General features: G+C 41.0%; 3 protein-coding genes across 4 annotated transcripts; 1 reads left to right on the forward strand and 2 right to left on the reverse strand.

Annotated features, from left to right (window-relative positions):
• Positions 1–948: 948 nt before the first annotated feature.
• zc3h12aa (zinc finger CCCH-type containing 12Aa) lies at positions 949–16737 on the forward strand. Of its 2 annotated transcripts, none has more exons than XM_086311180.1 (6): positions 949–1270; positions 2232–2665; positions 3125–3264; positions 6349–6583; positions 8025–8131; positions 13741–16737. In XM_086311180.1, the coding sequence occupies exons 2-6, from the start codon at positions 2292–2294 to the stop codon at positions 14781–14783; spliced, it is 1899 nt and encodes a 632-aa protein (XP_086167306.1). In that variant the 5' UTR covers positions 949–1270; positions 2232–2291; the 3' UTR covers positions 14784–16737. The 2 variants fall into 2 exon arrangements, with proteins under 2 accessions (XP_086167306.1, XP_086167307.1); XM_086311181.1 differs by lacking the exon at positions 949–1270 and adding an exon at positions 1379–1414.
• LOC147318954 (uncharacterized) lies at positions 9707–12916 on the reverse strand. The gene has a single exon (XM_086311179.1). The coding sequence runs from the start codon at positions 12860–12862 to the stop codon at positions 10502–10504; it is 2361 nt and encodes a 786-aa protein (XP_086167305.1). The 5' UTR covers positions 12863–12916; the 3' UTR covers positions 9707–10501.
• On the reverse strand, positions 13049–22104 carry LOC147318955 (uncharacterized). The gene is made up of 8 exons (XM_086311182.1): positions 21951–22104; positions 21599–21699; positions 21399–21483; positions 21019–21203; positions 20858–20948; positions 20620–20755; positions 20053–20292; positions 13049–18978 (listed from the first exon to the last, which is right to left on the reverse strand). Exons 2-8 carry the CDS (start codon positions 21665–21667, stop codon positions 18921–18923), a joined length of 864 nt encoding a protein of 287 aa, XP_086167308.1. The 5' UTR covers positions 21668–21699; positions 21951–22104; the 3' UTR covers positions 13049–18920.
• Positions 22105–22227: the final 123 nt, after the last annotated feature.

A 22227-nucleotide genomic window follows, 5' to 3' on the forward strand; every position in this document is an offset into this window, starting at 1 on the left:
TGTTACGTCTGGTAACTAACACAGCATTTCATGAACAGAGCATCATGGCAATAGTCAAATATAGTAGTAGTGGTAGGCTGCTTTTCTGCTTCAGGACCTGAATGACTTGCTGTAATTGATGGAACCATGAACTCTGCCTACTAGAAACTGCTGAAGGAAAATGTCCTGGGTTTGGGTTTTGAAGGATAATGAGCCAAAACACACAGAGTCCACCTCTAAATAGCTCAAAAAACAAAATGTAGGTTTTGGAGTGATCTAGTCAAATTTAGGGGTTATATCTGACTGAGATGCTCTGGCATGACCTTAAACTGAACATTCATTCTGGAAAATCCTCTAGTGTGAAGAAAAAAAATCAGTGATTTGAGCACATTACGTTTAGGGTCGATTGCTTTTTTTCCACATGTTCAACTGTAATTTCGTCATGCTTGCATAATGACAATATAGAGTATTTAATCTTGACTCCCAATACTATTCCGGGACCACGAGGGGGCGCCGTGTCCTATTTATTTAATTTGTCCTATCAACAATCGTCCCATTGCCTACAACCATTAAAAAACGTATATATGGATCATGACAATATATTTCTGTTTTGTAATTTAAAAAAAAAAAAACTATGGCGAGACATTGCTTCTGTACAATATTAAACTATTAAAAATACACACGCATATATTGAATAAAGTGAATAACCATATAAACGTAAAATACTCAGAAAAAAAGGAAATTAACTAAAATGTGGAGACAAAATATTTCATAGATCAGTTTTACCTGTAATCACAGTTTCATAACATATAATCGTACTGACTTTGGTTTGGTGTCATTTTCCGATTTTGGCTCTAGACTGACTGGAAAAACAAATAAGCTCTATTTTTAGACGATATACAGTAAGAGTGCTGTGAGGTCGGGCTTATTGCGCATTGCCTAAACGGGACACAGCAACTAGAAACGTGAGCTATTTGATACTCTTTGTGATATTTCAGACTTTCTTTCTTCTTGCTGCTGACAAATGGAAAAAAGAAAAAAAAACTTGAATACTACAGTGAGTGAGTGACAGCCAGCGGAAACAGGCACACCTTATCGTATCTCTCTTATATTCAAATGTTTTCATGGCTGTGCATGCATGCGCCTGGAGGAAGAGGAGAAGAAATCATTTCCAAGAGGGCGGTGCTACTGTATGAAGTAGGAACAGCGTCAAAGTTAAGAGTGCTTCCAAACATTAACTCGAACTTTAAGTGGCCTCTGCTGTTAAATAGAACAGAAGGAAACCGAGCAGGTAAGACGACGGCTCGCCTCTGCCGTGAGATTTGTTGACTGTAATGTGATCTGTCGATCGGGCTTAGCGGGGGAAATGTCCCGTTAGTAGCACGGCTAACTGAGCTCTTACCTGTGCCAGGTAAAGTCGGCGTATACAGTACAGGTAGAGGTACACTTTTCTGCCTTGTTTGTTTATTTGTGTGTAACATGGGCTATCGAAGAGTAGCCTACGTTACACAGAGCAGGGCAGGACTACTTTCTGATCTGCTGACTTGCGTAAAAAGAAAATGAGTAAGCGATCTAACTTTACAGTAGGATATGTTGCAACAGGCCTCTTACAGCCTGTAAGAACTAACTTGACACGTCTATCAAGAAGATATTAAAAATAAAAGTAATATTACTTGCTTAAAGTGCTTAATCTGGAAGCTGTCACCGTAATTTGCTATATGCAGCTGGAGACTGTCCATTGGGCGTCAGATATGTCTTGTTTCTTTGTTTCTTTTTTTACACTATAGTTCAAAAGACTAGGAGAAGAGAGGAAGGAAGCGCATTTTCAATTAAAGCAGCAGGGTGTGCCAAAATATTGGCGTTATCCTTAAGAAATGACAGGTTGAAGAAGATTAATTCAGTTGAACTTGTCTAAATGTTTAATCCATTAATCACCATACTCCACTACTTTAGTAGCCTGTATAAATCTTTAACGATTACTTAATCTCACAAGGCGAAGTTGGTGGAATTGGTTTTGAGGTGTCAGTTCAGGGCTAAAAATCTTGTTGGGACACCAGAGTTTTTACAAACTTCAAATATGTAAGGCTGAATTTTGTTGAAGCATACATAAAACAAATGACAGAATATTGAGGTATGTAATGGCCACTGAAATGTGTATTATCATGTTTTATTTTACTCTTTGTAAAATTTCAGACTATATGAGCTACAACTCCTTTAGTAACTAATGGAATATCATATTTTTTTTCACCCAGGCCAAGTTGATGTAATTCACCTTCTATGCTCCTGAAAAAAAGAGGCTCAGATGCTTCAGGATGGACGAGGCTCTTCCCAGCCTGAGCTCAGTTTCAGACTCTCTGGAAGCAGACAGTGAGGAGTTCCAGCTCAGAGTGGACTTCTTCAGGAAGTTGGGTTACACCCCATCAGAGGTCATGGCTGCTTTGAGGAAACAGGGCTTAAGCACAGACACTAATGCGGTGCTAGGAGAGCTCGTTAGGAACAGAACCAGCAGTGTACCTTGCATTTCCAGCTCTGACAGTGACGAGAGGAGCACACGCCAAAACGACTCCCTGCAGCCTCCCAGTTGGGGTCTTGGGTCCTGCAAAAACACAACGCAGCTGTGGGACCAAAACAAACCGGACGAAGAATTGAGGCCTGTTGTTATTGACGGCAGCAATGTTGCCATGAGGTAATCCTGATGATACTTCCTGCTCTGTAGATTATCAGATTAAATCATAATCCATGAATGTCACAGCTGCTATGAACACTTTCTGAATAAGGACAGTTATTTTTCAAAGTCTTATTTAACTCTCTATTTTCCTACTATGTCGTGTGACTTGACTTTTTAAAGGAGGTGTTGACTGCACTGCCCGTGCATGTTTTAGCATGGACCGCTGAGACATTATGCAAATTCTAGATCCTCTACTCAGAATCCCCACCTTTTACCAGAAATTATGTGCAATATGTGACTTTAGGACTGGGTAATAGCCAGAGGGAAGATTCCTTTTAAGCAGCATTTGAAGTCATGGTGTTTACTCAGATCAGTGTAATTTGTTAAGCCTCCTTTTGACTATGAATTAGATTAGATTATTTTCGGTCAGATTAACTGAACCCATGTTATCTCTTATGCTTCTTTTTTTTTTCACAGTCATGGCAACAAGGAAGTATTCTCATGCCAAGGGATTCAGCTGGCGGTGAACTTCTTCCTTGACAGAGGTCATACTAGCATTACTGTGTTCGTTCCCAGCTGGCGCAAAGAGCTGCCCAGAGCTGATGCTCCCCTGACAGGTGAGGATGGCAGAAATAAAGCAAAGCAGACAGATGTTTCTCATCAAGTAGACGGGACAAATTTCAGCCTAACATCCCTGTGAGGCGAAGTTAAATGAGGTTAATACTGGTGACACAAAAAGCAGTTTTCACACGGGGTGTGAATGACAAATAAGGTTTGATTCAAACAGAAATGAATCTGATATTATTTTCATGCTGGATGTTAGCACGACCATAAAGATGGAATTAGACCCTTAAGACTCACTAATTGCTGGAGGGGAAAAAACAAATGTGATGTGTGCATTGCTGACAAAATATTTTGATGTGCTTGTGTTCTCTTTGAGTCCAGGCCAATAAAGAACAGGTTTTGTATGTGTAAAAAGGCGTCCATTGTAAGCTGTCAATGAAAGAAATTCTTAGAATTGAAAATTCGTTGACTGCTTTTAGCAGTCAGTCTGGTTCTACCATCTGCTAATTTTCTCATTATTGGTTAGTTTAATGTTAGAGAAGACTAAAAGTTTATATTTTAGTCTCCTGGCAGCAGGCAAGACCAGTGAATCCAGGAGACTGAGAACCACACCTTCTGAACTGTCAGATAAGACAAAAGATACAAAAAATTCCCCTCCGGGCTCAGTGTGTGGCACATGCAATGGTTACAACATAAGCTGATCACTTCTGTTAAAGTGCCGACTATGTTAGCCTCTTAAAGTTTCAGTTTCTGTACAATGAGATAATATCTGCAGGGCATATCCTGCCGTAACCACACTGTAATCAGAATGTTTACCCATAGATTTAGAACAAAAAGTAGCTAAAATGGATATAAATCACTAAAGATGTTCTTAAATGGTAGCCTGATTGTTTTACTCAGAAGGTAACAAATTCTTACTGATAAGGAACTGAAACAAATGAAATAAGCCCACACAACTATTGTAACAGAGAGGTTGCCATTTATTCTAGTTTTTGCGTACAAGTCGTGCTAAGATGATATTTTTTTTCTTCCCCCACTCACGCTTTTTTCTTTGTTAATACAGAAACAAATACTGTATTATACAGTGAGTTTTAGAGGTGATTTTTTTTAAGCAAGAAATGAAAAACTTAGAAATTCTATCACATAATTCTGTATTCATGAATAATTCCCACATGAGCCAGGAGATATTACAGAAAAACTAATACATCTATGCAAAAAAAGTTAAGGTTGTGAAACAGGGTATTATTTAGTTGGCCAGCATAAAATATTTCCATACCAGGCCATGGCAAGAAAAAGTGGAAATACACTTAAATGAGTCACTCTGACTGTTTTTGGGTGGTTACAATATTGTAATCACAGACAGTCGTGTATAATAGAGTTCTAAATTTATCCCAACTGATTCACTTATGTCCGTGTATTTATAAAGCCCAGATGAATATAATGTCAGTGTATCTTTGTGTAAATATTACCACCTGCAGCACAACAACTAAATAAAAAGGATGGCACATCCTGGAGCATAAGCCTCTTGTTGCTCTCAAGAATTAATAGCTGTGCAGCCTGGGTGGAGCAATCCAAAGGTTCTTTTTTTCAATCTTTGAACAAGGAAGTAAAAATCACCATGTAGTTACTCGTGGGAAAGTCCCATCGGGAAGTAGAGATGGGGATTTTTTTTGTTTTTGTTTTTTTTTTGTGTGTTGTTTTTTTTTCCACACCTACCGTACTTGATGTTGTAGATAACTACTGGTATCTACTTACAGTAAGTTGTTAAGTTTTGACAGAAGTTAGAAAAGTGCTTTTCTATCACATAAGGTTTTCTATCTTTTGTTCATCACACAGAGTTCAAGGTTCATTTCACTTACCCTTAACTTGTTTTGAAGCACTATCAATGTGTGTGTGTGTGTGTGTGTGTGTGTGTGTGTGTGTGTGTGTGTGTGTGTGTGTGTGTGTGTGTGTGTGCGCGCGCGTGTGTCTTTGTCGTGCATTTATTCACTCAGCTTGCACATAGCATGATCTAGAGTAATCTTAAGCTACCCCTCATTTCCTTATGTTCTAATTCCAAAAAATTTGTGGTCTTGAGCAATCATTCTCCAAGGTTTATGAAGGTTTTTCAAAGTTTTACTCTAGAAATTTTCTGCTAAAGCACGCAAAGTATATCTGAAAGTCGTGTCTTTAAGAAATAGGAAAAAATCCAGATCTGACACAGGCCCAGAGAGATGCATCTACTGTTCACTGAAGCCTCGTCAGAAATGGTTTCAATGAAATGGTGGCTGTCAAAAACCATTCGTAAGGAAATGAAACGGGGAGAAAAGGCTGAGGTATGCCAAAATACACAATACCTGGACTGAAAATCAGTGGCAACAGGTCTTATGGAGTGATGAATCTTGTTAGAATTTTTGGTTCTGTTCAGAAGAGATCAGGAGAAAGGTACAACAGTACATGTCTGCAGCCATCTGTAAAACATGGTGCAGGCTCTGTCATGGCTTTGGCCTGCATTTCATCCAGTGCTTTGTGGAAGTATGAACATAGAAAAGTGCTGTCAGAATCTTGATCAACCATGCAATAGCATCCCAGAGGTGTCTGATTGGCAGCAGCTTCATGTTTCAGCACGACAGTGATTCATAACACATTACCAAGTTTGCAAAGAAATACCTGGATAGAAAAGAAAAAAATAGAATGACCTCCCTAGGCCTAGAAATTCAATTCAATTTTAGTTTTATTTATATAGTGCCAAATTACAACAACAATTGTCTCAAGGCACTGAAATCAGCATTATGGAAGGAGTGTGGGATGCTCTTCACAGAGAAGGGAACAAAAGGCTGCCAACATCCAATAAAGAGCTTACTGGATGTTGGTAGCTTTTAAAAAGCCTGGAGAACTATTCCTGAAGACTACATAAAGAAATGACAAGAAAGCTTGCCTGAGAGAGTTGAAGCTCTTTCAAAGAATAAAGGCAAATATTAACTTTCAACCTTGTTAAAATTGTACAAACTTTGTTTTCACCTTGTGGTTTGGCATGCATCTTTCAATAAATCCACATCTTTTTAATGTGTCACAGTACAGTTGAATACACGAAATCATTTAATACAGCGTAAATTGTCAACTCTGGATCTGTAACTGATTACTGGTTGCACTTTCAGATCAACACATTCTGCTGGAGCTTGAAAAAAGGAAAATCGTTGTCTTTACTCCATCACGCCGTGTTGGGGGCAAGCGAGTGGTTTGCTATGATGACCGCTTTATTATCAAATTGGCGTATGAGTCCGATGGAATAATCGTATCCAATGACACCTACCGAGACCTCCAAGCAGAAAGACCTGAGTGGAAGAAATGCATTGAAGAGAGGCTGCTCATGTACTCCTTTGTGAATGACAAGTAAGCCTGTTCTTCTGTATGTGCCTGTGAAATACCACATTTTCCTTCGTGGTGAATTTTCCAGAAAAAGAATTTGCAGCTTACAGCAGAGTTGTGGGGAGACCGGGGATAGTTGTAACGTGGGTCAGTTGTAACACTTCCAATTTCTCCAATCAGGGCTAAGTTTCAAATGATGTGACTCATCCTGTGCATGCCCAATTCAGTTCTGCTATCACATGTGAAAAATCAGCACATTTTGTCAAACACTGACAATTTAACATGAAAAAAAGTAATTTGTATGCCAAAAAGTAAGTTTTTCTACTTTATTTCAATTTCTAATAGCATTATCTGCTTTGCAGTTAAACTCATCAAACTTAAATTATGTTATTTGTATGTCTATGGGGATATATTCTGTGTAGGTCTTTAGTGCTAATGTTTTAGCCGTTGGCTAATGTTAGCTAGTTCATGGCTATAGGAGTCTGGGTCAGTTGTAACAGCAACAGTCTGGGTTAGTTGTAACAGCAACAGTCTGGGTTAGTTGTAACAATAATGCAGATGTTACAACTTACCACACTATTACTTTAACTTATATTAAACAAGTTGGGGCAACGACATCAGCAGAGAGAGATTCACTGGTCACATTTGTATATGTGGTTAATGCCATTGGCAACACAATTCCTCCACTGTTTGTGTTCCCACACATACATTATGCAGACCACTGTGTCAGAGATGGACCAGTAGGAAGTACTGGTAGTGGAAATAAGTCAGGATGGGTGCAAGAAACAGATTTCCTCATCTTTCTGAAGCACTTTGCAAACCACACCAAGGTAAGCCATGATAAAAAGTAATGGAATTGCGGTGCTGGTGCACAACTACAATTTTTCAGCTTCATTGTTATGTTCAAAATTGGTGCAAGAGCTGTAGGTTATAATGCCCACTGAGCCAATGAGGCCAAACTCAAGGAAGACCAACCAAAATTAATGAAATATTCAGTTGCAGAAAATTCCAGAATTTGTCTTTTTGGGGGGTTGGAATATGTTCAAAAGTTAGATTTCTGCATTCTGTCACACACACACACACACACACACAGCTACATAAATGGCTCTAACTGCATTCATGTGTTGAATAAACAAAGATTACATGTTAATATTTTGTTAGTACCCTTATTTCATTGTGTTACATTTCACCCAGGGATATGTTACAACTAACCCAGACTATGGGGTTAATTGTAACATTTCACTCTTTGTGTTTGAGACCATACCATGCAATGAGTAATTGTGCTGCAGAGAAAATAGCTGCACTATTTAATAGCAGAGACATGTAAATACTTTGCATTACATTTTGAATCCACTACCTTAAAAGAACTCCAATTTACAGACAGAAATGTCAAAAATGTTACAACTATCCCCGGTCTCCCCTACAAGTGGATGAAGAACTCTACAATTTTTGTATTTTTCTACAGGTTCATGCCCCCAGATGACCCTTTGGGTCGCCACGGCCCCAGCCTTGACAATTTCCTTCGGAAAAAGCCTCGTCCTACGGAGCAAATGAGACAACTCTGTCCATACGGTAGGTACGATTAGCATATCGATCAGGAAGTGTTACCCTCTTCTGCAGCAGAGAATGTGCTGTTCACATTAGATCTCATCAACAAAAAATCTTTTTGCTTAGGGCTGCTCAATTAATCGAATTTTAATCACGATTACGATCTGGGCTTTCAACGATCATTAAAAACGACTGAGCCGATTATTAGCCCCTCCCTCGTGCTTTACTCTCGCGCTGCTCCGTGTGGCAAATCGAGCGCACCTCTCTGCATTTCGAACACGCATCACAACAATTAAGAGGACCCGAAGGAAGCTCGGAAAGCTAAGCAGAAGTTATTTGGAGAGGAGAGTGACTGCCGTTGGTTGAAAAGAGAGGTAAAAAAAAAAAAAACTTCAGTGGTGTGGAAACATTATGGGTTCGTGGAGTCAGACGTGGATCAAGTAGACATAGTGTGTAAACTTTGCTATGGTGTCATAGCTGCACCACAGAGCAACACTACAAAGTTCACTAAACATAGATGTTTACATTTTTCATTTATTTTTTATATTGCAAACATTTGCACTGTTATCAGTATTTGCACACTATTTTATATTATTTTTTAAAGTCATTATTCAATACATTGTTATTGTTAACCCTTTAAATCCCTGTAGAACTGGAGCCGCATAAGCTAGCGCAATAATTTGTTTTGCATATGAAACCGGAGGAGTTGTACTTACATCTTATGCCATCAGCTTGTCCTCGGTCCCGGTTTCCTTCCACATGAAGCTTTGCAAAAATTGCATAAAAAGCGCTTGCAGGAACAAAAACATAATATTCCAGAAACACGCTTTGCCGATCCGATCAGCTGTTCATAACACTTCCCACAGTGAGTCAGCGTGAACTGTCGCATGTTCGCCATTTCCTGTCCGAAACCGGAAGTGACGTCATTTTCGTGGAAAATGTAGTTTTTTACTTGTAGGCCTTAAAAGCCTATACTGGTGCTTTTATAAGTCATGTTTGACTTTTCTGAATAGTTTCTGGGATGCTTAGAACTCGAATTGCACTGCTGGAAATAGTTTATTTTGATGCACATGCTGTTTTCTTTGCAAATTTGCATCATAGGATTGTTTTTTGTTTTTCCTGCAGTATATAAAAATTGCTGTATCTCCAAAATAAAACTATGAAGAAACTCAAAATAAATTTCCTGTTGTTGTAAACTATTTTTTTGCAACTTTTTTGTATTTAAAGTTTTGAGGGATAAGCCTCTTAAATTTCCCCAAGTAGAAATATATATGTAAAAAAAACAAAAACGATTTTCAATTTTTTTGTAGTTTATTGCACTTTTTTGCAATTAATGTAATTACTATGGACTTAATGCATACATATTATTAAATATGGGCTATAACAGTTGTATTGATGTATAGCAACTTGAAATGCTCCCAAAAATGGCACTACAGCATATAAAAAAATAATATAAGCTCTGGCGGACTTGGTTCTATGGTAGGTCTTAAAGGGTTAAATAAATATCGTGTTACGTTCTGGTCCCGGCAAGTAAATAAACGTAACAAATAGTTTGCCCCACTCACTTCCCACCCACGCACAAACCCCAACAACGACACCTTTTTTAAGTATTTAAGCAGCCATTTATTTTCATCAGCAGTGAGCAATGCCAAAACAATAAACAAAACTCCCTATAAAACAATCCCTAGTCTTCCCTACACCAAAATAAAAAGAAGCCAAAACAAAAGACAAGTCACTTACCTAACTATCTAACGAAAAACAGGAGAAAACTTGTTCAACAAAAGAAAACGGCTTCTCACGCCTACTAGGCTGCGACAGTGAAAGTTATACAGCAAAGGAACAAAAAAGTGACCGCCACTGGTTAACTTATTTACAATTATTTACATGGCAAGGCTAGAGGTACACGTGAATACTCCAGCCTGCACTACAATGACACAACACACAACTCTGTGACCGAGTCAACAGGGTTCCAAACAGCACTCCCAGGTGACTGTCATCTGGACGTTAAGTACTGGAGGTGGTCCATCAATTATCCAGTCGGAAGGTGTGTAGAGACTCCACCCAGATACCTAGCAGCCACGCCCAGGTGTCCACCTCCTAGGAGAGAAAAAAGGGAAAATACCGCCACCATCCTCCGGTGGGAGGCACAACACCAACAAACACATCACTGGGTCATAACAGTTTCCCCCACCCAAAAAAAATCAAACATCCAACCCCACACAAAGATGTTTGATTTACGACCTAGAGAGGGCATCAGCCATAACATTCTCTAAGCTCTTATATATCGGATCTCAATGTTGAAATCCTGTAGGAGTAAGGACCAACGCATGAGGCGCCGGTTGCTGTTTTAGAAATGTTCTAGAAAAGAAACAGACTGGGTGGTCAATGCCATTTTCATCCTCCTGCACGAGCACTGCACCCGCCCCCAAAACACTGGCGTCCACCTCTGAATCCTTGGCCCCTCAGGAACCGCCCAGGGACACCAAAAGTCTCCAGATTGCTCTTTCGCTCCTCTGCCCACGTCAGTCTGAGCCCATTATCAGATGAGATGTTGTCAAAGAAAAACTTTGCTTTGTCATAGTAGCACTTTGGACCAAAATGATCCTCCCCTGAACTCAGCTGCAGCCCCTCCTTTTCCCTTCCCTCAGAATTCCCATCTTTTAGATTCAGCCCCTCCTGTAACTTCTTCTCAAGCGCCTCCTTAATGAATTGCGCGTTGGAGGAATCAAAATCAAAGTCTGTGTCAAATTTAAGGGTGGGAGATGGAGCATTAGCCACCATCAGCTGGCCTCTTCTGCGGTCCCTATGCCGTCGAGGTCCTTGTCTTTTTCTAGCAGGTGGCCTGGTTTCAGCATTTTGCTGCTGACTGTCCTGAAAAGTGAATCTACTTGGGTCTGATTGCATGGTGGCTTCAGCGACCCTTGTGGTTTGAATATTTGTTCTTCTCGTCCCCTTGGGCTGCCTCCTATTCTGCTGCTGCTGTTGCTGGGATCCACTCGCACCTCTCCTCTGCCTAAATGTCGTTACACTGACGGTTTGAACAGCCTTTGATGTGGCACGATCGAAACCACTGTTATCTGTAAGTGGTATATCGACTACTTCTGGCGACGGAAAAACTGTGCCGCCAGCTAGATCGTTTCCCAAGATGATGTCAATACCTGCAACCGGTAACTGGGGTCGCACCCCAAGCTTAACCTCACCAGACAAAAACTGAGACGAAAGCTGCACCAAGTGTAAAGGAACCCGTATTACACACATCCTAACTCCCCAGGCTAACACATCCGCCCCACAACAGGATTGAGCTGAAAACGGTAAGACCCCCTCACGAATGAGCGACTGTTTCGCACCAGTGTCTCGCAAAATACTGACAGGAGTCCGCCGATCTTCTCCTATCAAGGAAACAAAGCCGTTTGACACAAACGGCTTAAACTCCTTATCTACTTTATCATTTTCGGGTGCCATCACCTCCCCCCAAGTAGGAGAGTTTGTCTGTAGAAGGTTTATTGGGGAAGGAGATGTACCCTCCCTGGTCATTTCTTTTCTCTTCAGAGCAGGGCAAACCGCAATAAGGTGTCCCTGCTCATGGCAAAAAAAACACACGCGGTTCTCAATGGATGAGGGGATGGCACGGCGGATGCCCCTTGGAGACCATCTGGGCGGGCTACTGGAAGACGGAAAACTGTGAGCAGGAACCGAAAACACCACTTTGTGTGTCAACACAAACTCATCAGCCCGTATAGCAGCAGCGGTGAGAGTCGTAACCTTCTGTTCGTTTAAGTAGGTTACCACAGTGTCTGGTAGTTGGTTTTTGAACTCTTCCAACGTCACCAATTCACGCAGGTCATTCAAGGTGTTTACTGCTCTAGCATGACACCACTTATCAAACAGAGTTTTCTTTTCTCTGGCAAACTCCACATAGGTCTGGTTGGCGGATTTTTTCCCATTCCTAAATCTCTGCCTGTAAGCCTCTGGCACAAGCTCGTAAGCGCGCAGGACAGCAGCCTTCACCGTATCATAGTCAAAACTGTCCTCCAGAGAAAGAGCGGTGCATACCTCTTGAGCTTTCCCCACCAATCTACATTGGAGTAAAAGAGACCACACATCCTTTGGCCAGTGCAGCGCACCTGCGATACGTTCAAACACTGTGAAATACGAATCCACCTCAGTTTCCCGAAACGCCGGCACCATTTTGATGTGTTTACTCACATCAAAGCCACCACCTGGCATCGGGGCCGGTGGCTGCGGAGATGGCGACTGCGGGGATGATGACTCCGGGGAGGGTATCTGCGGGGATGATGACTCCGGGGAGGGTACCTGCGGGGATGGTGACTGCGGGGCTAACCGAGGTACAGGAGGGCTGGCAGACACAGAGGCTCCCCTCTCTACCTCCAGAGCCCTGATCCTCAAGTGCATAGCGTCCACCTCCAACTGCTGTTTCTTTAGCTCCACCTCCTTAATGCGCAGCGTTAACCGCAGCTCCTCCACAGAAGGGCTAGGTGGAAAAGGGAGATTTTTCAGTGGGGCAGAAACACCAGCAACAGCCCCCAGCTCAACCCCCCCTGCAGGACCCGGCTCACCAAACAACCCCCTGTCCGTCAACTGGACACACAGGAGCTCCCTAAGCTCTTTCTTCTTCGCAGTCAACGGCACAGTCACATCAAAGAATTCAGCAACAAGCAAGAGGTCAGCCTTTTTACACCTGTCCAACTTCTCCGCAGACGGGCTCAGAGTGAAGTCCTCCAACTTAAACTCCATCCTAACACACACACACACACCCCCCACACAAGAAAAAACCGCCAACCAAGAAAACAAGCCACAAAAAGAACCACCAAAGGGACGAGCCCCCAATATGTTACGTTCTGGTCCCGGCAAGTAAATAAACGTAACAAATAGTTTGCCCCACTCACTTCCCACCCACGCACAAACCCCAACAACGACACCTTTTTTAAGTATTTAAGCAGCCATTTATTTTCATCAGCAGTGAGCAATGCCAAAACAATAAACAAAACTCCCTATAAAACAATCCCTAGTCTTCCCTACACCAAAATAAAAAGAAGCCAAAACAAAAGACAAGTCACTTACCTAACTATCTAACGAAAAACAGGAGAAAACTTGTTCAACAAAAGAAAACGGCTTCTCACGCCTACTAGGCTGCGACAGTGAAAGTTATACAGCAAAGGAACAAAAAAGTGACCGCCACTGGTTAACTTATTTACAATTATTTACATGGCAAGGCTAGAGGTACACGTGAATACTCCAGCCTGCACTACAATGACACAACACACAACTCTGTGACCGAGTCAACAGGGTTCCAAACAGCACTCCCAGGTGACTGTCATCCGGACGTTAAGTACTGGAGGTGGTCCATCAATTATCCAGTCGGAAGGTGTGTAGAGACTCCACCCAGATACCTAGCAGCCACGCCCAGGTGTCCACCTCCTAGGAGAGAAAAAAGGGAAAATACCGCCACCATCCTCCGGTGGGAGGCACAACACCAACAAACACATCACTGGGTCATAACAATCGTCAAATAATCGAGATCTCAATTTCAGTGAAAATAATCGTGATTATCATTTTTGCCATAATCGAGCAGCCCTATTTTTGCTTATGTGTCTTATTTTTCTCCATCACAGAAAAAAAGTGCACGTATGGCATAAAGTGTAAGTTCTACCATCCTGAGCGGGTAAACCAACCCTATCTGTCTTTAGCTGATGAACTGAGAGAGAAAGCCCAGATTTCTACTGTAAAAGAAGAGAGAAATGCCAGTTTGTCACCCAGACAGCTTCAGTCTGATCCCGCACTTGCTCAAAATGCCTATTTTCATCCTCGAGACTCCAACAAAGAGCTCAAAAGAGATCAGCAGACTTCCTCACCACCTTATCACGTTAGTGAAAACAAGCTGCTGTACTGGGAGGATCCTAGACACAATCCAAATCACATGCCGTGTTCTGTAACAGGAACCCAGTGTCAGAAAGAGTGGCCTGGGTTGCACTTGATGCCAAATCATTACTATGCCAACATGTCTCAAGAGTACCTGGATTCAGGCCTTGGCTCATTTGAGAGTCAGTACTCTGATATTTCGCATTCCCTCCACAACTCAAAGATGCTCAGGCTGCAGTATCAGAGTGCTCCTCCTGGAGCCACAAATTCTCCCGTACATTTAGAGAAAAATAACATCAATCAGCCTTGCAAGTGCTGTTCTCATGCAATGCCCTCGACAGTTCACCAGCAATTTCATGGAAACATGGACTCTCAGGCACAACCCCAATACAGCGCCTATCACCCAAATGCCCTCACACCCACTGCTTCCCACCAGCGCAGCCTCCCCAGCCATTTCCAGTACAGTGGAGGCACCCATGTTCAGCAACATTACTGGTCAGATCCCTTTCAGGGGTTACCACAAGCCAGCAGACCAAATAGCCTCCCTTCTTCAACTCGTTCTTCACACTACCACAATTCTTGCTGCTCTAGCAACAGTCATCAGTACTATTCAAGGGGACAACAACCATCTTCTGCTGCATTTGACTCACAAAGGTTAGAACTCCGCAACAAGCTCAAAACTATCTTCAACCCACATCTGGTGGATACTGTCATGGAAATGTTTCCAAATCTGATGAATGCTGAGAAACTAGCTGCAGAGATACTGAAGCTGAAAGCCCAAAGAGATCTTTTCTGATTATTCTTCTTTCAGACCTGTCATTACTACTTGCCTTGAGCTCAATATAGCATCCTTATCACCTTTTCAGAAGGTCGCATAGTGACTATAGCTGAGTCATTTAAAAACTAATTCTGTGCAATGTGCTATTATACTGTAAAAATGAAACGTTTTATTTATGAATGATTTAGTTAATCTGTTATAGGTTATATATATATTTTTTATGACACTGGAGTCATATGTCTTTGTCATCCATGTTTTGGATAAAAAGTGCCTCTAGATGGAAAACGGTTACATTTATGCATATTTGTTTATGCATATTGCTTCAAAGTTAATTAGTTTTAAGTTCTCATGAAATAACCTGTTGCTGTACTATGTGCTACTTTTAATCTTAGTTTTTCAGAAACAGCCTGCAGACAAGTATTATCCTTTCAAGGGACAGTTGCAGTATACTAAAAAACACTGGCAGTCAGTCCAGAAAAGTACCCAGGCTTCCAAATATTATTGAAAGCAAAGTAGCTGAGATACCACAATAAAAGAAAAATGAAACGCTAATTATGTAGGTGAGCTATAAAAACCTTTATGAACTATGGATACAGCCACCATGACATAACCAACTGGTTTGGGAAGTCCCCTTTTTGAGAGCATTTTTGCTGTTGCTATCTTGTTTTTGTTTTTGTTTTTTAAACAAACATGACAAGTGAGGACGGAGAAAATGAGGACACCAAACGCTCATGCAATGGTAACTTGTCACACAAGTTACACAGAAGGTATTTTCAGCTGCTTTCTTATCACCACAGTAGATAGATCTGCATGTTTGACCTTCCTGATGTAACCAGTACTAGGAGTGCATTTACCCTGTGAGATTGGCTTTATGTCTCCTCTCCATCTCAGGCCAGAGAGCTTTTACATGTAAGGGTAACATGTTACCCTCAGAGCTACATCCTGCTCATCTACTTCACTGTAAAGACAACACCACAAAAAGACAGCTAAATAGAACTCCTGCATGCTGTCTCTGTCATTGCTCGTATGTTTAATAAATGTTTGCATCTATCCAACCTTCAGCATTTCGGAAATTACATCTTAAATGTGCAGGCTTAAGGTAGTCTTTGATCTAAAGAGGCATTGAGTCATCCACTTTACACCTCTGTCTGAGGTTTCCAAAATAAAGTTAATTGTTGAATTCGTTATCTGAATTTTTTCTATTGTGACTTTTGAGTTTTTGCATTAGAAAAGGCAACTGATGATGTCCTGCTGCATTTTTAAATTGTTTTTATTGGTCGGGAATTTTGTTTCTCCTTTATTAACCAGCTCAAACTTTAAACTTTCAAGAGTATTTCATCTGATATATCAATAATTTTGAAGTGTTCTTACCTGTCAGCATTTTGTTTCTGTCCTGATAAGATCTGGCATGAGAAAACCTGTAGTAGGTTACGTCACAGAGGGCATGTGTAAAGTCAGTAGTTTGATTTACGGCATACGCCTCTCCAAAGAGCGACTCTGTTGCTTTTAGTTCCCCACTTCTGAAATACCTTTGGTGTCCTTGCTCTGTGAGCTTCATAAGTAAATATAAAAGTCATGTAGTCCACAAAGATAAGCTAACATTGCATGTTTTTGCCATACAGTGTAAATGCTGATCTTGCTAGGAAATTTAAACTGAACTTAAAAAAAGGCTTTGACCCAAGCAAAAGGAACTTGCTGATGTGTCATCATCATTTGTTCTGTAAACCTGAATCAGCTTCATGAATCATTCTCTGAATAACTGTCCCGATTAGTGTGTGTAGGAGAGACTACAGTATAACGTATAAAAATGACAGTTATGGAATTTAGTTCTCATAAATGATTTGTATTCTCTATTCTTATATTGGATCATTAACTTCAAATGTTTAGTGTTAGAACTCATTGTAAGAATATTTAGGAAATGCATTGTCACTACCTATTAAAGTCTATTGTAATAATAATATGTGTGAAGTCTATTACAACACAAATGGACGGGGATTAGCACTGTTGCGTGGAGAGCCAGCCAGTGGTTTAAATCCAGTTTCATGTTTCCCCATACCTGTGTGGGCTCTCTCTGGCTTCCTCCCACAGTCCAAAGACATGCATGTTGGTTTAATTGGTGATTCTAAATTGGCTATTGGTGTGAATGTAAGTGTGATTGGCTGTCTTTGCTGTCCACAGCTACCACTTTACACCCAATGAAAGACAGGATACGACAGCTCAACGGCGTTCACGAAATGGATTTGCAAAAGAAAATAAACAGCTGGTATGGGGTTAGTGGATTAATCCCAAACTAGTTCTTCGGGTTTATTTAATTCACTTGTAAATATCCCTCTGATGTTAATCAGAGACCAAACAACAGTGATCCTGATTGCCTCACAGATAGAATTGCTGCCAAACTGTCCTACTCAGTTTCACAAGAAACAGCGCAGCTCGTGTTGCAAGCCTGGACGAGAAACTGTTTTTTTCCCCCCAGTGACTGAGGGAAAGGTAAGTGTGTGTGTGTGTGTGTGTGTGTGTGTGTGTGTGTGTGTGTGTGTGTGTGTGTGTGTGTGTGTGTGTGTGTGTGTGTGTGTGTGTGTGTGTGTGTGTGTGTGTGTGTGTGTGAGAGAGCATGCTAAATACCTTTTTTGCCACTTGAACGATGCAGACATGATTTAAAACTAACTTATATTTAAAAACAAATGTTAAATGCAATCACACTTGTGTATAATAATAGGAAAGAAAGTAGATAACTAAGATCTTGCACTTCATGCATCACCAGTCCCTGCAGATGTAATTAGTCTCACTGGGAAAAGGCCTCATATCCGTACTGATGGTGGTACAAGGTGAGAGTTGTTTTTATATTAAGAGTCAACTTTTCCATTTGTCTCTATATTGTCCAGGTTGCAGGGACAGATCGTTTAGCTTAACTTCAAAGTCTATATGGAGCTTATTGGTTTCTCCAATGTAGCGCTCACCTTAACTAGTTTTACACGCTAATAAGGTAATTGTGAACTAATTAATTAAACAAAATGCTGCTGTTTTAAAGCAGCATGAACACTAGATTTATGTTAAAGGGAATCATCATTATGCTAATGCACATTGAAAATTATAACTGTTAACATGCTAATCGCTGTGGTTATTGGTATTATAATCATTGTGTGCAGGGTCAGTAGCTCACATGTAGCCTCACAGAGCTGCTAGCCTTCCAAAACCTCCATATGTAATCGTTTTGTGCAAATACACCAACCTTTCTCACACCCTAACTCTATGACTATATCCCTGAGAAATGTCCTTGTTATTTTTAAAGTTCACAGAGTTGCAGATATTACCCAACATGTCAATTCTTTGTTATCTAATGTTGTTTTGAGACTCGATGGACCACTTCTGTCTCTTGGCTTTTGATTCTTTTCTTTTTTTTGATAATTCAAAAATCTAAACTATGCCAACTATCCAGGAGGTGCAACAATAATATTTGTTTAATCAAGAAACACAGTTACCATTACCAGCTAGAGTGGGGTGTTACGGTTGAATGAATGTAAATATTTACTTTATATAACTTTACTTCTATAACTTGTGCAATGTTCGCACACATGTGTCCCATGTTTTACATGATGTGGGGGCATTCGAGGCTCAAGAGTTGGCAGTCTTGTAATCGGAAGGTTGTCGGTTCGAGCCCCGGCTCCGACAGTCTCGGTCCCCGTGTCCTTGGGCAAGACACTTCACCCGTTGCCTACTGGTGGTGGTCAGAGGGCCCGGTGGTGCCAGTGTCCGGCAGCCTCGCCTCTTTCAGTGCACCCCAGGGCAGCTGTGACTACAATGTAGCTTGCCATCACCAGTGTGTGAACATATGGATCACTAAATGTAGTGTAAAGCGCTTTGGGGTCCATAGGGACTAAGTAAAGCATTTCTCTTAGCATTAGAGACCGTAGTACCGGTACCGAAAAAAAGAAGATTTATTCATAACACACATGAAAAGACCCAGGAAAACAGAATTAACGATAAAAACGATAACAAAATAACGCTAAAAACCGATAAAAACCCTGAAAACCATACATTTCACACCTGAGCCTCAACTCTCGCGGCCCGGTACCAAACGACTCACGGACCGTGGCCCAGGGGTTGGGGACCGCTGCTCTAGTCGATGGCGAGCTTGGTAAGATGTATGTATTTTTGTTACTCCCATGCCATTAGTAGTTTGTGGAAAGGTACAAAAGCCCCGTATCCAGGTTTGCTGGGGGAAAAAAGGAGATTAAGTTACTATTCAAACAGACTATACGTTAGAAAATCACACTTATATTTATAATTTTAATATTTTAGATGTCGCGGAGGTCGTGTGTTTGTTATTGTTGTTTTGTTCTTTTGCAGTCTCGTAAAAAAATACTACATTTAAGTAACATTTCCAAATGCAGTCAGTCAAGTTTGTCATTGTAGGAAAGTGAGTTCACATTACAAGGTTGCACCTCATGCCTTTAAAGACAGCTAAGATGACCTGACAGCTGCATGTGCAGCACAGTGCAGCACAGTCCTAAAAAAATACCCAACAGCCACTTCATTAGGCACACCTTGCAGTTTTATGTTGGACCTTCTTTTGCCTTCGGGAATGCCTTACTTCTTCATGATATGAAGTTAATAAGCTGTAAGAAATATTCTTCAGACATTTTGGTCCATATTCACAGATAGTTGCTGCATATGTGTCAGCTGCACATCCATGATGCAAGTTTTCCATTTCACCACATCCAAAACATGGTCTATTAGATTGAGATCTGGTGACTGTGGAGAACATTTGACTATAGTGAACTCATCTTCAGGTTCGGTAAACCAGTTTGAGATGATCTGAGCTGGAAGCAACCATCAGACGATGGGTACAGCGTGGTCAGTGACATGGTCAGCCACATTTCTCAGGTAAGCTGTGGCACTTGAAAGATGCATATGTAGTCTCTTGGTGTTGCTTCAAGGTTCAACATGTTATGTATTCAGAGATTTTCTTCTGCTTTCATATCATTTAATGTAAACCCTTGAGATGGTGAAATATTGAATTATGGAATATCAAATCCATCAAAGTTAATGTATTAATACATTGTGTAATTGTGTGAAAGAATGGTGCTTAAGGTAAATACACTTCAAAACAAATGTAAAGGTTTAGAAGCATTTGAATTTAAATAGATACTGAGATTATTGTAAAAAGCATTACTTAGTGCACACATCCAAATCGCAGTACATTACTAAATGTCAAGGTGCACAACCTTAGAGCAAAAACATATACATGTTGCTTGAGTATGGCTGGTAGGAAAATGACATTGGTTACCATTCAAAGTAGCTGTGTCCCAGGTGGCTCCCATCACATAGCCCTGAATCAGGAGTTTGCAGCTCAACTCCAAGGTGGAGATCTACCTCCCCCTGCAGGTGACCGAGGAAACGAACTATTCCTGTGCTGATCCTCCCAGATGGCAGCATGATCCTGACCCGATGGCCTAGCTGTAAGTCCATCGGGGAGTGAGGAACAAAAACTCGATGTGGCCCTTGAGATTTCCTCCATGATCTCACACTGCAGAAAGAAAACTTCTCTTAGTGAAAGAAAATTACACACATCGATAAATCAGGAATTATGATCCTAAAATATATTCCATGTAATGAATAAATTTGCTTTTGGAACTATATTTTGAATATACACCCTGTGCATTTCTTAAGAGGGAAGATTATAACTGTTGCCGAACGATTTTTTACATAATACATTTTCAATAGGACACAGGACCTCACATGACTCTGAAATGGTCCCTGCTGTTTCCACTGTTTGCCGTTAAACTTCTGAGCATAGATATAAGAATATTTTTTTATCCAACTCTCTGCCAAACCGTTTCTTTGAAAGCAATACCTCGAGGCTGAAGTTGAGGAGGAGGAAGGTCTTGAACTCTGTGCTGAGGATGAAGATAACTGGCTGCCTGACAAACTGCATTCATAACTATCACTTCTTGATGACATGTCAGACCTTCTGCGCTGATGGAGGCCGCCTGCACGTGAGACATTAGCAGCTGATATCATGGCTAAATACAAAAGGATGCGCATATGAAAATTTGTTCTGTTATTGCCATAATTATGTTACTGCCATTTACCTGAATACTCTTCAAATGCTTCTCCATTGTCCACTCCTGACTCTCCCTGGTCACTGTAACTGCCCACTTTCACCAACACTCCAGACTCCAGCTGAGGGAAAGGAGGCAAAGGTATAATTACAGAACCTCAGCCACCCACACACACAAACACACAAACACACCTGATTATGCAGCTCTTCCTGTTTTCTCTTCAGCTCTGTAAACCTCCTTTCCCATGATGCTCTCTCACAAGCAATCCTGGTCTTCAGTGATAGCACCTCTTTTTCAGTTTTGGTCAGTCTCTTCTGGAGGGCAAATGTACGGTCAGGGCTACCTGGTATGGCGGCAATCCTGTTATTTTCGGCACCTGACAAATAACATCAAATAAGGTAATCATCTAAATCTGCACATTAGCAAAGGGGATGTGAAGTAGGATTACATAAGGAGGAAGAGAGGCTTTAAGAAAATAAACTGTGAAATTGAGTGTTTAACAGTTGACTAAATATTTTTAAGATATTTTAAATGTGCTGGTGATCACTCTTTGATTTTATGAGTTTCTTACCCACAACTTGTTTCAACTCATGGCTTTTGCCCTCTGTAATGGGGTTTTCCCTTGGTAAGAATCTGATAGCATTGTATGGACATATCTGCAATGCAGATCAACACTGATTAAATTTTTTATAATCACCACTTACAAGAGCCTTCATTAAACTGTGATGTAAGCAGATTACCCAGATGTGAATATAATGAGCATACACTCACCCAAAGGAACCTGCAGGTGCAGAGTATCCCTTTGACTGCCCACGTAAACACAGCCCATAGGACTGTCATGTTAAAGCACCGTCCTCTCACATTGTGCTATCCTGAGCAGACAAAGGAATTGTTTTTCTTTAGTACAGTAAGTACTACAGCTGAAAGATTATATCTTTACAAAAGAGTGGATTTGGTTACAGAAAACTCAAGGCTAGTTGTAGGTTTTCTAAGAAAAAAATGGGTTGTACCATCTGTAGGTCAATGCTACCAGGCTATGCCCTCGTAACACATAAACACACTCAAAAACCACATTGAAATTAAAATGTGGTTGAAAGCTTATGACTTCGAGCAGGACACTGACCTTTTGCAGAAGCTTAACTGAAGGCTAGAAGTCATAGGGAAATGGTAGCTTCCATCTCTGCTAAAAGGGCCTCTGTCCCAGTCTATGGTGAAGGCTAATGTGCCACACAGGGCTCACTGACCTGTTGCTATGTGCCAGCTCTGTGTGAGCGCTGCTGACGACCGCCCGGGAGGTAAATCTAGTCTAATCTTCTTAGTCGTGCAGTTACACTATCTGGTTGTATCCAAGCTGCTACATATGGTTTACTGAGTCTGATAAACAATGTGAATAAGCCTCT

Source organism: Aulonocara sp. 'chitande type north' Nkhata Bay, linkage group LG11 (genome assembly GCF_057382095.1).
Source record: "Aulonocara sp. 'chitande type north' Nkhata Bay isolate Kocher_YH1m ecotype deep benthic linkage group LG11, A_spYH_male_GT1.1, whole genome shotgun sequence".
Classification (NCBI taxonomy): Eukaryota; Metazoa; Chordata; class Actinopteri; order Cichliformes; family Cichlidae; genus Aulonocara; species Aulonocara sp. 'chitande type north' Nkhata Bay.